General features: G+C 32.5%; 1 protein-coding gene, 1 long non-coding RNA gene and 1 pseudogene across 2 annotated transcripts; 2 read left to right on the top strand and 1 right to left on the bottom strand.

Moving 5' to 3' along the window:
* The first annotated feature begins 2,646 nt into the window (after positions 1-2,646).
* LOC129909472 (cytoplasmic dynein 1 intermediate chain-like) lies at positions 2,647-4,338 on the top strand (annotated as a pseudogene).
* A 1,147-nt stretch (positions 4,339-5,485) lies between these two features.
* LOC129910210 (uncharacterized) lies at positions 5,486-7,124 on the bottom strand. The gene is made up of 4 exons (XR_008771488.1): positions 6,870-7,124; positions 6,718-6,787; positions 6,041-6,665; positions 5,486-5,977 (listed from the first exon to the last, which is right to left on the bottom strand). It is a non-coding gene; the product is annotated as an uncharacterized LOC129910210 (long non-coding RNA).
* Positions 7,125-10,286: 3,162 nt separating this feature from the next.
* Positions 10,287-11,147, top strand: LOC129911735 (40S ribosomal protein S19a). The gene is made up of 3 exons (XM_055989635.1): positions 10,287-10,348; positions 10,567-10,637; positions 10,693-11,147. Exons 2-3 carry the CDS (start codon positions 10,567-10,569, stop codon positions 11,090-11,092), a joined length of 471 nt encoding a protein of 156 aa, XP_055845610.1. The 5' UTR covers positions 10,287-10,348; the 3' UTR covers positions 11,093-11,147.
* The last annotated feature ends 4,171 nt before the right edge of the window (positions 11,148-15,318 follow it).

Here is a 15,318-nt window from a genome sequence, read left to right as displayed (position 1 = left end):
CAAAAAAAAAAAAAATATCCAAAACAAATGAAAAACAAAATGGCAGACTTTTCAGTGACAGGAATTAAGATATGGGGAAAATTCCTAGAATTAGGTAATATTATGACCTTATAGTGTAAGGTAAAACTTATTCATAGAATAGTTAAATTTGTAAAATCTGTGGCCTCAATCAATAACCGCTTAAGTCGAAAAAAAAAACAAAATTTAGTTTTACAATAATGCTCCGCATTTTTTAATTTGCCTCAAAAACAACTCAATCTTTTCTTAACTCGATCTAGATAGTTTTAATCTATCGTTTTTAATAGTTAAAAAATTAAAAAGATGTAGATTTAGCATTGGGTAGCATCATAACACTCACTTAAGCGGTTATTGGTTGTGGCCACAGAAATATGTTTTACTAGAATCTTAAAAGAAAAGAATCATACACTTTTTTGGATGAAGGTTTATTTTACTCTATGTAAAGAAAATATTGCTACTCGTAAGGTATATACTACTTTATTTTGTTCACCATAATTGTCTTGTAAAAATTACACTACGGAGCCAAGAAATGTTCAATACGTAAGGTAAACTTACTTATAGCCTGTTTTCACTAGAGCAAATGAGATGATTTCGATCAAATTTGGCAAATGAGGTTCGAAATGAGATAATTTCCCATACAAATTTCAAATTTGAAATGAGGTAATTATCATCTCATTTCAACGAAATTAGCAAAGTAATTAAGTCAAATCGCCTGAACGCACATAAAACTTCATTGTGAATAGGTCACAATTGTGGCATTTTACGAAACGTCAATCTAAAAAAAAAATCATAGCGGTAAAATTAAATTTAAATTTGTGTTTTTCGCGTCGGTAGATAATAAATTCAAAAAAAAAAAATATTATAAACCATAAAGGCTTGGCCACACCGGAGGGTACATGCGGTAGCGGTACGGGTAATTGTATGAAAAAATTTCCACATCTGAACGTTGAAGTGTCAGTTTTGAATTTTTTTCATACAACTACCCGTACCGCTACCGCATGTACCCCCCGGTGTGGCCAAGCCTTAAAACTTTGTTTTCCATCATTAGTTTCTAACTCCATTTCATTCTGTGAAGCAATTAAATGTTAGAGGTAAGTTTTGAATAATAGAAATTTGATGATTGAATAGAATTGACTTTGTTTTTTTATAGATCTTTGCTAACAAAGCTTGGCGCGACCGAGCATTTAACTAGGAGTCGAGACTATCCAATATCATCCCAAGGATGCATGTATTGTTTGCCGACAACAATCCTCAGCTGCAAGTACTGCGCTGAGTATATTAGGTGTGTTTTTTTGTTTATCTATATAGATTTTGTGCAAAAAAACGACATCGAGATTTTTGAAATCAAAACAATTTACGTGTTAAAAACAACAAAAACTTTATCTGTATAGATTTTTGAAAAATCCAGATAATTATCCAGATTTTACTTTCTCTCGATAAAAACAGTAGTGCCAAGGTAGTTTAATTGTTGTGTTCATACAGAAATATCTGAAAATATTAACAAAAAAAAAAGCGGAGAAAACGAGGTTTGAAAAAAACTCTCATAGAAAAAAATAATCAAAAATTTGTTTGACATGGTTGCATTGAAATGTTAATATCTCGAAATATACGCAATGCACTTTTCAGATAAAAGTCTTAAATGGATCCTGATAAGATTGTTGAACACATATGTATATAAAATTACCAAAGTTTTTTTCGAAAAATTAGAAATAAAAATAAAAAAGTTTTCACATTTGATTTTTAAAAAATCGTAAAAAAATTCAATATGGCTACCTTCAAACGCTTATAACACAAGAACGACGCAACTAATGTTAATGGTCATGGTCTTAAAATGTAGCTAAGAATATACAGATAATATTTTTGGTTTTTTGTGAAAAAACAATTTTTTTTGAATCCAACATGGATGCCATGGCAATATGAAAATTTTTGTTTGTATCCAACATGGATGTAATGGCCTTCCCACTTCGGAGTTAAAATAAAAAAAAACAAAAGCAACGTTTTTGACAGACAGCTGCCAAAGTATATGTACAGTGGTGCCAAATGTTTGCATGGATTTCAAAAATCCCGATGTCGTTTTTTTGCACAAAATCTATATAGATAAACAAAAAAACACACCTATTATTTCAAAAGCAGTCAAGCGCTTGGCGTGTACAACAATGTACAAATCAACGAAGCTCCAAGCAGTTCAAGCGTTTTCTATGCGTGTTAGATCAACATATTATGAAAGCAGGAGAAACCATCATTGCTCTATTTGGATACTGATTAAACCAAGAAGCGTGTGGTCCTCGAAAAACAACAAAATAAAAACCTATATTTTTTTTAAATGAAAGCGATAACTTCGAGAAAATAAAATCCCAAGTAACAATTTAGCTTTCATAAGGGCCAATGCAAGCTATTTTTTGGCTTTCATAACAAGAAGGACAGGTCTTATGCAAATAGCTTGTGACAAACAGCTTAAAATGGCCTTACGGAGGTCTTCCTGCAGAGGGTTTATCTAATGCACAAACCGGATTACTTGCGTAGGATGTTACAAAAACAGTAGTGCCAAGGTAGTTTTATTGTTGTGTTCATACAGAAATATCTGAAAATATTAGGTGTGTTTTTTTGTTTATCTATATAGATTTTGTGCAAAAAAACGACATCGAGATTTTTGAAATCCGTGTAAAAGTTTGGCAGCACTGAACATTAACTTTGACAGCTGTCTGTCAAAAAGTTTGCTTTTGCTTTTTTATTTAAAAAATTAATATTTAATAAAACAAAGCTCTAAACAAAATGAGAGAAAAAAAACAAACAAAAAAAATCGTAGAATTGTTCCTGTTTTACCTATGCTTACTTATGATGCCCAAGGAGATGACGAACAGAGATCGCTGCCACACATCGACAATGGTGACCATTCCAAACTACCACCAGGAATTCTACCACATGGTTTGCCCACTATGAAGGAAGTTGCATCAGCCATAACACCACTTGAACACAAAAAAGAACCTGAAGAGAAAAATAGAGTAAGTGAATTTTTTCTCTCCTCTCTTTACATCAATTTAACATTTGTGCTTTCAGTTAAGGAACTATCGGAAGAACAAAAACAGATGATCATCTTGTCGGAGGACTTTCAGAGGTTTGTTCTACGCGCTGGATGTGTCATCGAAAGGGCTCTATCTGAGAATGTCGACATCTACACAGACTACATTGGAGGTGGTGATAATGAAGAGTCAAACGATGAGAGGACACATGCTAGGTTATCATTGAATCGAGCTTTCTACGAAGACCGATGGTCTAAGAATCGATGCATCACTTCAATGAATTGGTCAACACATATTCCTGAACTGATTGTTGATTCATATCACAATAATGAGGTTTGCATTTGTATTTTTTTCTACAATTCTATCTAAAACCCACTAAATAACTTTTTATAGGAGAGTCCCAATGAACCAGATAGTGTTGTAATGGTCTGGAACACAAAATATAAAAAACAAACACCCGAAGATGTATTCCATTGTCAGATATGTCCATATGTCAGCATGCTTTGCTAAATTCAATCAAAATCTTATACTCGCTGGAACGTATTCCGATCAGATTGTATTATGGGATAATCGAGTGCAAAAGCGGACACCCATCCAGAGGACACCTCTAAGTGCAACTGCACATACACACCCAGTGTATTGTTTTGCAAATGGTTGGCAAACACAATGCACACAATGTGATATCCATCTCATCCGATGGCAAGCTTTGCTCATGGAGTTTGGATATGTGTCGATGCCGCAAGATACACTGAAATTGCAGCAACGGCAATCGAAGCCAATTGCTATCAGTTGCATGTCCTTTCCGTCGAATGAGATTAACAATGGTAATGTTTATTCTGGTAAAAGTTTGTTGTGATTTTCCATTTGCTTATAAATAAATCGTTATTTTTACTCAAGCTTATCGACATGGAATACGTTCGGGTGTGTCTGAAGTCTATGAGAAGCATTTGGGTCCAGTGACGGGAATACCAACTCATCCAAATCAATCTACACCAGATTTTGAAGATTTGTTCCCTACATCGTCCAATGATTGGACAATTAAGTTATGTAGTCTTAAGGTGAAATTTAATATCTACTATAACGACCAATATGTATAACATTTTTTGTATTTACTTGTAGGACACTAAACCATTATATTAATTTAAAGATAATTAAGATAATGTTATGGATGTTGCATGGTCTCCAATTCATCCCGCCTTGTTCGCTTCTGTCGACGGCAGTGGTCGCCTTGATATATGTATGGAATTTAAATCAGGATACCGAAGTGCCCTCAGCATCGGTCGGTCGCAAGTTATCGTAACAATGCTTCCCACAAATTCTTTCGTCGATGAGCAGAATTAGCTTTAGAAAACTTCCATTACTGTACAAATTGTATGTGATGTATATGGGTTAGTGTTTTTTTTTTTTGTGGTTATATATGCTATGCATAGCTATATTTAATTTATTTTTTTTGTCCCCCTTTAATCTAACCCATGGAAGTGTATATCGACGATGAAGACAAACTCACTTTGCATGGTTTGCAACAGCATCAAGTTTAATTGAAGGAAATCGAGAAGAACAAGTAACACTCGCCAGCAATTTTCAACTTTTTTAATTTTCCAGAAAAATTTATACCAAATCGTATGCATTTGGATTCAATTAGCTCAAAAATCATAATGGTTTCATTCTATCAGCTCTAGTTTTTGAAATATTTAATTTTTCATATTTAGGGGCATGTTCGTTCATAATAATTTTTTAGTTTTGCCCATTTTGATCGTTTATTGAAATTTTACAGAAAAAATTATACTAAATTTAATGTATTTAAGGTCAGTAATCCTAAAAATCACATTTTTTTCTTTCTAGAAGCTCTATTTTTATTTTTAATTTTTTAGTTTTTCACATTTTGGTGGCAATTTTCTACTATTTTTAAAGTTATGCATATTTTAACTGTTTGTTAACATTTTCCATACAATTTTTTATCAAACCTTATGTATTTGGGTCCACTAAGCCTGAAAATCACACTTTTTTTTCTATGAGCTGTAATTTTTCCGATATTTTCATTTTTCACATTTTGGGGGTAGTTTCATTCTAAAATCTTTTTAGTTTTTCTTATCACATGCGTTTTTAAAGTTTCGCTGGAAAAATTTATTTCGACTGTAATGTATTTCGGTTCAGTAGCTAAACAAAAATACAAAATAAAAATTTACAAAAAAAAATTTGTATGAGTTTTTATGTATGAATAATTTAAAAACTAGATCTGCTAGAAAAAAAACTAAAAATGTTGTTTTCGGAATCAGCACCCTTCATTTAGTAAGACATGATAAACAACGATCGGGAAAATTTTTGTGTGTTGGGCAGTGAATTTATGTGGTTAAATTAAAGAAAAATGTATTAAAAGAGACTTCAAAACTATTCAAATAAAAATTTTAAGTTGTTACTTGTAATAATTGAAACTTATCAACCACGATTCTTATTTCACTAATATCCCGCCTTTGTAAGGACTCCCACAGCTGGACCAAGAATGCTAGCTTGCAAATAAGTTTTTTGTTTAATTGCAATTTAATTTTAATTTTGATTTATTGAACTTCCTATTGACTTAAAATAACTTATTTCTAAGATACATTGATAGATACAAAATTTTGTTAGCACAAAGGGGGCCTAACGTTAAATAATGACAAAGTTATAAAATATAAACAAATATAATACATGGATAAACTTTATTTAAAAAGTCTGCTGTCTAGGTGGTTGTCCTCGAGGTGTTCAGACCCGGATGTCCAGTTGTAGGGTTGGTTGAGTGGGGTTTAATTCCTTCCGCTGCATAGCTGTTTAGGAGGGGAAAGTAATTGCGAAGAAGATTTATGCAGATATCATTTTCTCGGGATCCCGATGGGGGCTTTAGAGCCATCTGTAGAAGACATGTCCTACAGAAACAGGACGACATCAATGCAGGCAGAGTTCATCTGATGAAGAAAGAATAAGGAATATATCGAACCAAAAAAGGAGAATTAATAAAAAAAAATTACCCGCAATCAAAATTGGGGACATAAATGATGCTCTGAAACATTTACTATAACGTTCTTTCAAATATTTCTTCCACATCAACTTTCAAGATGATATTGTTTCCACATGCACATGTCGTCCAAGTTTATAAACGTCGATACCATCATTTGCACAGGCAGTGAAGTGATCTTCTTCTAAGATGGCTTTTCATCAACGGGTCTTGGTTCTGATATCATTTACATAAAGTGAGGTCAATTTTAGGGAGCTGAAGAATATGGGTGTTGAATGAGCTGCATAATGCGATGTTAGGATTGTCTTGCTTATTGCTGTCTGCTGTTTGGGATGAAAAGTATTTCCTGGGGGAATATTTTTCGGCTTTTCTTCGCAGCGCACATACATGACGTGTATATTTTTAAAAAGTTATGAGACTGTTTTTGTGGTGGGCATTCTATTGAGGCAAATGATTAACAACAAGATCTTTGTTATCATTTATTCATGTTTATCGTCAAAGAATAAACGTTTTCGCAAACGAGCGGGCATTCCAAGAGCATTTTACACTACATTTGGCTTTGCATGGGGGTTGAAGGTACCGACACGATTAAGACACAAGCGCACAATACACAGAATTCTTCTTTTGTGAAATAATTCCTAGAAAAAAAGATAAATTATGCTAGCTCATTGTAAGAATAAATTGTTTTACTTTCCATCTGGTTTCAGGTTTTTTTCTTTAATTTTGCGGAAGATATCGCACTCTTGCAAAAACGTGAATCCTAAAATTATTAATCAAATTAAAACAAAACAAATTTTATGGTACAATTTTCATCTTTTTTCAAAAAATATGCTTGTACTTACATTGATTTGTGTTGTTTGCTATTCCTAATTGAATTCAATTTTAAATATTATATTTTTGTGTCATATATCTGTCAACTGCAGCTGTCGTTCAATGGAATCTGACATTTAATACCTGTAATGTACCTTGGCAGTACTGTTTTCTATCGAGAGAAAGTAAAATCTGGATAATTATCTGGATTTTTGAAAAATCTATACAGATAAAGTTTTTGTTGTATTTAACACGTAAATTGTTTCGATTTCAAAAATCTCGATGTCGTTTTTTTTGCACAAAATCTATATAGATAAACAAAAAAACACACCTATTAAACAAAAAAAAAAAGCGGAGAAAACAAGGTTTGAAAAAAACTCTCATAGAAAAAAATAATCGAAAATTTGTTTGACATGGTTGCATTGAAATGTTAATATCTCGAGATATACGCAATGCACTTTTCAGATAAAAGTCTTAAATGGATCCTGATAAGATTGTGGAACAGATATGTATATAAAATTACCAAAGTTTTTTCGAAAAATTAGAAATAAAAATAAAAAGGTTTTCACATTTGATTTTTAAAAAATCGAAAAAAAATTCAATATGGCTACCTTCAAACGCTTATAACACAAGAACGACGCAACTAATGTTAATGGTCATGGTCTTAAAATGTAGCTAAGAATGTACACATAATTTTTGGTTTTTTTGTGAAAAAACAATTTTTTTGAATCCAACATGGATGCCATGGCCATATGAAAATTTTTGTTTGCATCCAACATGGATGTAATGGCCTTCCCACTTCGGAGTTAAAATAAAAAAAAAAACAAAAGCAACACTTTTGACAGACAGCTGCCGAAGTATATGTAGAGTGGTGCCAAATGTTTGCATGGATTTCAAAAATCCCGATGTCGTTTTTTTGCACAAAATCTATATAGATATATCTATAAACAAAAAAACACACCTATAGATAAACAAAAAAACACACCTATTATTTTTATTTATATTTTTGTATTTAATGTTGTGTTTACATGTGAATTAATTTATTTTAATAATTTAATACTTGACTTGCATGTACATCTTAAAAATAGTTCTTATTGTTTGTATATTTAAATTAAATTAATGTTTTAAATTCTATAAAATTATGTGTTAAATACTACATACGGTAAAAAATCATCAGTAAACGCTGATATTTATACATCTAAGAAATTTCTTAGGAGTATCTTATAGTGGGATTATAGGTGTGATGAGAAAATTACCTATAAGTACCCTATAACGATGTTGAGAAGCGTTTAATCATATAGGAATCCATGACAAAGGTCCTAAGAAGCTTCTTATCATGATAACAATTTTATTCTGATAAAGCTTTACAGGTGTACAAAGCATCTGGACAGGTTTATAGAAAACATGATACCCAGCTTCTCGATTGATCTTTTAAGGACATCAAAGGACGCCACGTGGTTATAACTTTACCTTTTCAAGTACAATAGGTGTGTTTTTGATTATTACCGGTCTTAACTAGACAAAAAAAACGCAGTCTGGGCTAAGCAATTTACATGTTAAATACAACAACACCTTAGCCCCTTGGGCTTAGTTGTTTAGCCCGGAGATTTCTCTGGGCTTAACTTTTTGAAGAGTTTTAAATCTGTGCTACCAAACAAACTTTTTTATTAATTGTTTAGAATTTGTTTAAAAACGTGAAAACTGACGTTTGGAAGGACAAAATGTATTAAAATAGTTTTGCTAGCATACATTATTGTATCTCTTTGTAAAACATACATGAAAATTACAAGAAAAGGACGAAAGCAAAAAATATGACAACTCTAAATTTTTGTTGTGTCAGCTGTTTTCGGAACATTCAATATACAGTGCTGCCAAGATTTAAGGTTAAGCCCCGAGGCGTTTTTTTTGTCCACTTAAGACCTAATATTAGGTGTGTTTTTTATTACCACCGGTCTTAAGTGGACAAATAAAAACGCCTCGGGGCTTAACCTGAAATCTTGGCAGCACTGTATATTGAATGTTCCGAAAACAGCAGACACAACAAAAATTTAGAGTTGTCATATTTTTCGCTTTCCTCATTTCCTTGTATTTTTCATGTATGTTTTACAAAGAGATACAAAAATGTATGCTAGCAAAACTATTTTAATACATTTTGCCCTTCCAAACGTGAGTTTTCACGTTTTTAAACAAATTCTAAACAATTTATGAAAAAATTAGTTTGGTAGCACAGATTTAAAACTCTTCAAAAAGTTAAGCCCAGAGAAATCTCCGGGCTAAACAACTAAGCCCAAGGGGCTAAGGTGTTGTTGTATTTAACATGTAAATTGCTTAGCCCAGACTGCGTTTTTTTTGTCTAGTTAAGACCGGTTGTAATAAAAAACACACCTATTGAAATAGCTACATTTTGGTTCATTAAAACAAATTTAAAAAAAACCATCGTTATAACATCGAAATTGTTAGTTGGGCTCGTAAGGTATATACTACTTTATTTTGTTCACCATAATTTTTTGTAAAAATTACTTTATGGAGCCAAGAAATGTTCAATACGTAAGGTAAATTTTACTTAAAATCTAGGGCTTTTTACTTTAATTTCCTTACTTGTCATATGGAGTATAAAATACTAGATTCATTTTTCTCCGTGTAGTAGTAGTGAAAGATCTTGCCGAATAGGCCCAATTTTCTTTTGTTTTATTTTGCTATCGTTTTCGTATGTATTTTTATTCCAAAAAAAACCACCAACATATACAAAAAACAATTCTAGTGGGCTCTATGTCAGCTATTACATGAAGCCTCAAGAGGCTGGACTCTTTTTTCTAATTTTCTTTTGATAATCATTCTGTGAGGCGCGTACTATTACACGATGCCTCTTGAGTCAAAGACTCAAATTTGACATTTGTTTTTTGATTTCAGTATTGTTGTTGTTGTATTCCACCAAGAAGCAAAAAGAAATGAAAGGGAATGTTGAAAAAAGAAAGAGTGGAAAAAGAAACGTCAAAAAAGAGTCTCGGAATTTTGGCCCACGACTCTCCGGTCGGATAATTTTTTGTTTTATCTTCTTTCTCTTTTGCACTCATTGGTTTTGAAAAGAGGCGCGCCTCTTGAGGCTTCATGTAATAGCTGACTATGTGCAACGAAAACATTTAAATAAATAAAAAAAGTATACTATGCACCCTAATACATCCGACGAAGCGAACTCTGCGACCAACGAAATCAAATAAAGCCAAACAGAAAAAAAGAGAACAAGATCAAAGAGAAACGTCAAAATGAGTTCCAAAATTTTCGACCGGAGACTCACAGAGTAGAAAATCTTCCTTCCCTTTTTTCTAACTTTTCTTCTCCCTTGTTCTACTTTGCGTCTTCGTGTAGAAGCAGACCTAGTGAGCACGCTTCATAACACACAAAAGTAGCTCAAATTTACATTTTTCGTTGCCCACTCTAATTGCTCAATATTTTAAACCGCAGCCAACTTCATACAAAATGTCCTTTCTTCCGGTTCACTTTGTCAAGCAAGGTATGGTTTATGACATTTTAGTGTAATTTTTATAAAAAAATTGGTTAAAATGTAAAATTTTGTCAATTAAATTCATTTGTTATCGAACCAAATTATATTTTCCAACATATACTTGCATTCACCTAATTGTTGTAATGTGTTGTGTATTTATTTATGATTGCCACAACTGCTTGCCGAGCTTTTAACTTAATATATTTCATGAAATTTTAATTCCTTAGATGCCTGGTGTAACAGTTAAGGATATTGATCAGCATGCTGTTGTAAAGCATGTCGCTGTCTTCTTGAAGAAGTAAGTAAATAATAAAAAAAACATGCATCTTATTTAATTTTCGAATTTGTGTCAGGACTGGCAAGCTAAAGGTTCCAGAGCAAATGGACATCATCAAGACAGCCAAATTCAAGGAACTATCACCTTACGATCCTGATTGGTTCTACATTCGTTGTGCATCGATTCTTCGTCATTTGTACCATCGTAGTCCAGCTGGTGTTGGCTCCATAACAAAAATTTACGGTGGTCGCAAACGAAATGGTGTCCATCCATCCCATTTCTGTCGTTCAGCCGATGGCTGCGCACGCAAGGCTCTCCAGGCTTTGGAACACGCCCGTTTGATCGAGAAGCACCCTGATGGTGGCCGCAAACTTACCTCCATCGGACAACGTGATTTGGATCGCATTGCCAACCAAATTGTGGTTAAGCAAAGGGACGCCCGCAAGGAAACTGGACCAATCGTGATTTCCAAGTAAAATATTAGTTAGTGGCGAGTATACAGTTTTTAATAAAAAAAAAAAAATGAAAAAAAACTAATTTCTTAGTGCCTTTAAATTCTGCTATGATAATACGGGTTCTATTGGAGCAATGTTCTGCGTTAGTAGATAGAAATTGCATTGATTTACTTGAAAATGCATTCCAATGAAAAACCTCAAGTATTAATGAGTAGTTTACCACCTCTAAAGGAACGGGTCAAAAATTGCTGGTTGTTTGTACCTGTATTTGTTTGGTTAAGTTTTTTATGCCTACATAGAAATTGATAATAGGAATACAAAAATAAATGTTGGATAAAAATGTCGAACAAGTTATACAGCCCTATTCTGATCAAAAATTTATCAAAAAATTATAATATCATTCCTTTTTCGTTTTAATTGTATTCCCTTCTCGCACATAATGATTCAAAGCCGAAAAGGGTTGCTCCCTTTTCGAATTTCGATTATTAATTATTATAATAATTTTCTTACGGCCAATTTCTTCACATAAGTCCTAAGTCAGCTTAGTAGCCGGTCTAGCTAGACCAGGTCCTAGCTCTGGTACTCGGTCCTAACGAAAAGTTAGTACCTACCTGAGCATTTCTTCACATTTATAGGACCTGATCTAATTTCACAATGAGGTCCTAAGAATTTATACGTATAAAACTGGTCTAACTGTCATTTTGAGAATTTATTGAAGTTTGAAATAATAATATGTAATCGTATTCTAAATTTACTGTACCAACAGAAATTCTTACCTATCTTTCTTTTCCTTCTAACTAGTGCCGTGCAATATGCATTTAAAAGACCTAAGGTCTTATAAGCATATAAAATAATATTAATTATTATCACTTATAACGCACTTATCAATCGATACAACACCCATGTAATTAAACAAATCTATAATATGGTCATTTAAATTTTCAAATTGAATTAAAATTCACAAATTTTACTAAATTTGAACAAAAAATAATGAAAATTATTCTTTTTTTAAGTTTTTTCTTCTTTATTAAACTGCAATATCACTTGAAAAATATGAAATCCATTTATTTGATTCAAGTACTAATTGCTAGACTACCAATTTTGAGGTCCTAACTTCTACCGAGTCCTAACTAACACTCGGTACCAATTGGGGCTTAGTACTTTTGTGAAGAAATCACTTGGTACCGATTTGAGTACTAACGATTGGTATAATAACCAGGTCCTAGCTGATTTTGAGGAGCTAGCTAGTACCGAGTCCTAACTAGTACTCGGTCCTAAATTGACAGTTCTTAGGCTTAGTACCTGAGTCAAGAAATGAGTTGGTACCGATTTGAGTAGTTTAGGATTAGGACCGGTACTAGCGCTAGGACTCTGTGAAGAAATCGGCCGTTAAGCTTTTAAATTGAAATCCCATTTCTCGAGCACATTTCCCCGGGTGTTTTCATCCAGACAAGAGCTGATAAGGATTTTATGTTTGGCAATTGTGGTTCACAAAACAATATAATCAACACATCGACGCCTGAGAATGTTTTTTTTCGGTTTTAAAGTTAGGAATGCATTCTATGGTAGTCTTTTACTTTCTAAATCTGTGATCAGATTTGCGATTTGTCTTTAAAATCCCGAAATATCGGACATCGATTTTGTTTCATATCAATCAGACCGAGTACAGAAAGCCCACAGCAAATTTTGGGAGTGGAGGTATGACCAAAATGTGAGTATGCAGTTTTATAGACTTATGCATTCTTATAAAGAATTCAAATGTCTGGCAGCTTTTAATCGGGACTTTATATGATTTTCGAGATGTTAAATATCGTTCGAATGTCTAAATATACTAATTCCATTCGAATGAATAGATCCATTCTATCGAATCAGCTATTCGTTCGAGTCTCAAAATAAGGCTGAATATAAGGATTGATGCCATGTCATTTCCCCTAAGTCTGAATACCTACCTCAATATCGGCGGTGCGACAAATAGAACTCAATATATAAGCTCTCAACGCATTCAACGCAAATTTAAAACCTTAAATTCTAATTGATGGTGCTTTCAATTATATTCAAACAACGAGTTTTAGACAGTTGGAGATCGCTGCTAAACGAATTAATTTAAAAGCATACGTATAGTGCCGTCGTTTTTTTTTAATTAATTTGTTAAATTCGCGTTGAATGCGTTGAACGCTAGGTGTACGACGGGCATAATTGTTTTGGATCTATTTTTGGAGAGTTTTTAATAAAAAAAAAACAAACAAAAACAATAAAGTCTCACATACATATTACACATACATACACATTAATCTCCCCGAGCTTAGGAGGGAGTGGCAATTTTCTTTAAAAAATGACTCAAAATAAAAAAAAAATATTTAAAAACGACGGCAACACCTACAGTTGAATCGTTTATTTTTAACATGATATGTCCATTTTGAATAATTTTTGTCTCACACATAAAAGAGATATTATTTATTCTTGCGAATTCAAATCTTAATTAATAAATACTTCATAATTTAAGGATAATATTTGTATTAAAAGTAAAGGTCCAACTGGTTAAATACAAAAAATATGTTATCAGAAACTTTTCTTGAGCAAATCGACTTACATACTGTTTTGAAAATAAACGATTCAGTTATGAATGAAACATTTTTCAAAAGCCAGAATATTATATTCTAAGAGCCGGCAGCATATTTTGGCAGTTTTGATATAACCGGAATTCGAGTGTGCACATATCTAGATATGCACCACAGTATGTCAACGGAAAAAGTCTGGCAGTGATCTTTTTCAGCTTTCCCTTGCCAGACGCATCCAAAGTGCAACAAAAAATCAACTTTTGGCGTTTTGGTATAACCGAATAAACGATACACCAAAAAATCATAAAAAATCCCCTGATTTCGAAACTGTGGGTACCGCAAGTTTCTTTTTCAGCTTTCCCCCCGCAGCTTTAAATCATTTTGAAGTGCATTTTTCTAATAAAAAACCTAATTACTTATTTTCTGTTAGGTATAACCGTATGATGGTAACACACTCGAATGCACACTCGAATTTCGGTTATATCAAAACTGCCAAAATATGCTGCCGGCTCTCGGTCTATTACAATTTATTTTAGTTTTTAAATCAAGTTATTTCAATCAATAGTATAATAATAATCCATTTCAATGTTAAAATTTCGGAAAAAAAGTTAACAAAAATTACATTTAATACAATTTTTTTTAAGGACTGTGGATTTCAATACAAAATTTTCTAATAAAATAAACTGCTTTAATTGATTTCTAATCAAATGCTGAAAACCATTCGTTCGTATGCCGTCTAGTTTTTGAGAAAATTGAAAAATAAGAAAACTACTTTTTTTTAAGAAAAAATTTAATTGCACGTGTGTAATGATGTTATTGTTAATGAAGGGTTTAGTTTCTTTTCTGGCGAAGGCGACCAAGTAAAATACTTTAAATTAAAACGATGTTGATATTGGCGCCTGCCTGACGACTTTACATACCCTAAGCGGAGCAACGAAGTTGCGTGAGCGGGAAAGAGGACCGTGTATACACAATTTTCATCAGGTTGGTGTTATCCAAAACCAAAGTTACTTGCCTTTCTCCTTTGATTAAAAAAAAAATCTTGCAGTTAAGGTAAGTAGGGGAGAAGGGGGTACATTTGACACTTAGTTTTTAAAGGTCTGTATTTTCGAAAATTGTTAATGTTTTCCAATGTTTTGTTTTGTATTTGATTTATTGACTATTCAAGATTATACTTACAGTAAATTTTTTTGTTTTACAACATTACAACATTTAAAAAAATAATGTTTTTTAAAAAAAGTCATTTTGTCAAAAGTGCCCCGGGACCGGGGCACATTTGACTTTAAAAGGGGTACATTTGACAATGGTGGATTAAACCCCACATCGTGTGCATTATATTTTTAAAACTATCAGCGGATATTGTTCGTCTATTGTTTAATTAGAAAAAAATAATAAATTTTTGGTTTGAAACAATTTATTTTCTAAAAAGAAGAAGAAAAAACAAAAACCATAAAATATTTCAAAAAATCTCTCCATTTAAATCTTAATCAAAATTAATCGATGTCGATTCATTTTTAAATAATTTATTAAATATATAATTCCCCAAAATCAACGTAAAACTGTGCCCACATTGCAAAAGTCAAATGTGCCCCGAAGGAGCCTCATAACTGTTTTCTGTCTTTTTTTTCAATAACTAATACAATTTTTTTACAAAGCTGGTTTTAATTTACTTAACTTTAAGCATAGTGC

This window comes from Episyrphus balteatus, chromosome 2, assembly GCF_945859705.1.
Source record: "Episyrphus balteatus chromosome 2, idEpiBalt1.1, whole genome shotgun sequence".
Lineage (NCBI taxonomy): Eukaryota > Metazoa > Arthropoda > Insecta > Diptera > Syrphidae > Episyrphus > Episyrphus balteatus.
The sequence above is the reverse complement of the archived record's forward strand: the minus strand, read 5'-3'. Positions and strand labels throughout refer to the sequence as shown.

Coding starts and splice junctions, on each gene's coding strand:
- LOC129911735 (XM_055989635.1), top strand. CDS start 10,567: ATGCCTGGTGTAACAGTTAAGGATATTGATCAGCATGCTGTTGTAAAG. Junction 10,638..10,692: donor GTCGCTGTCTTCTTGAAGAA/GTAAGTAAATAA, acceptor AATTTGTGTCAG/GACTGGCAAGCTAAAGGTTC.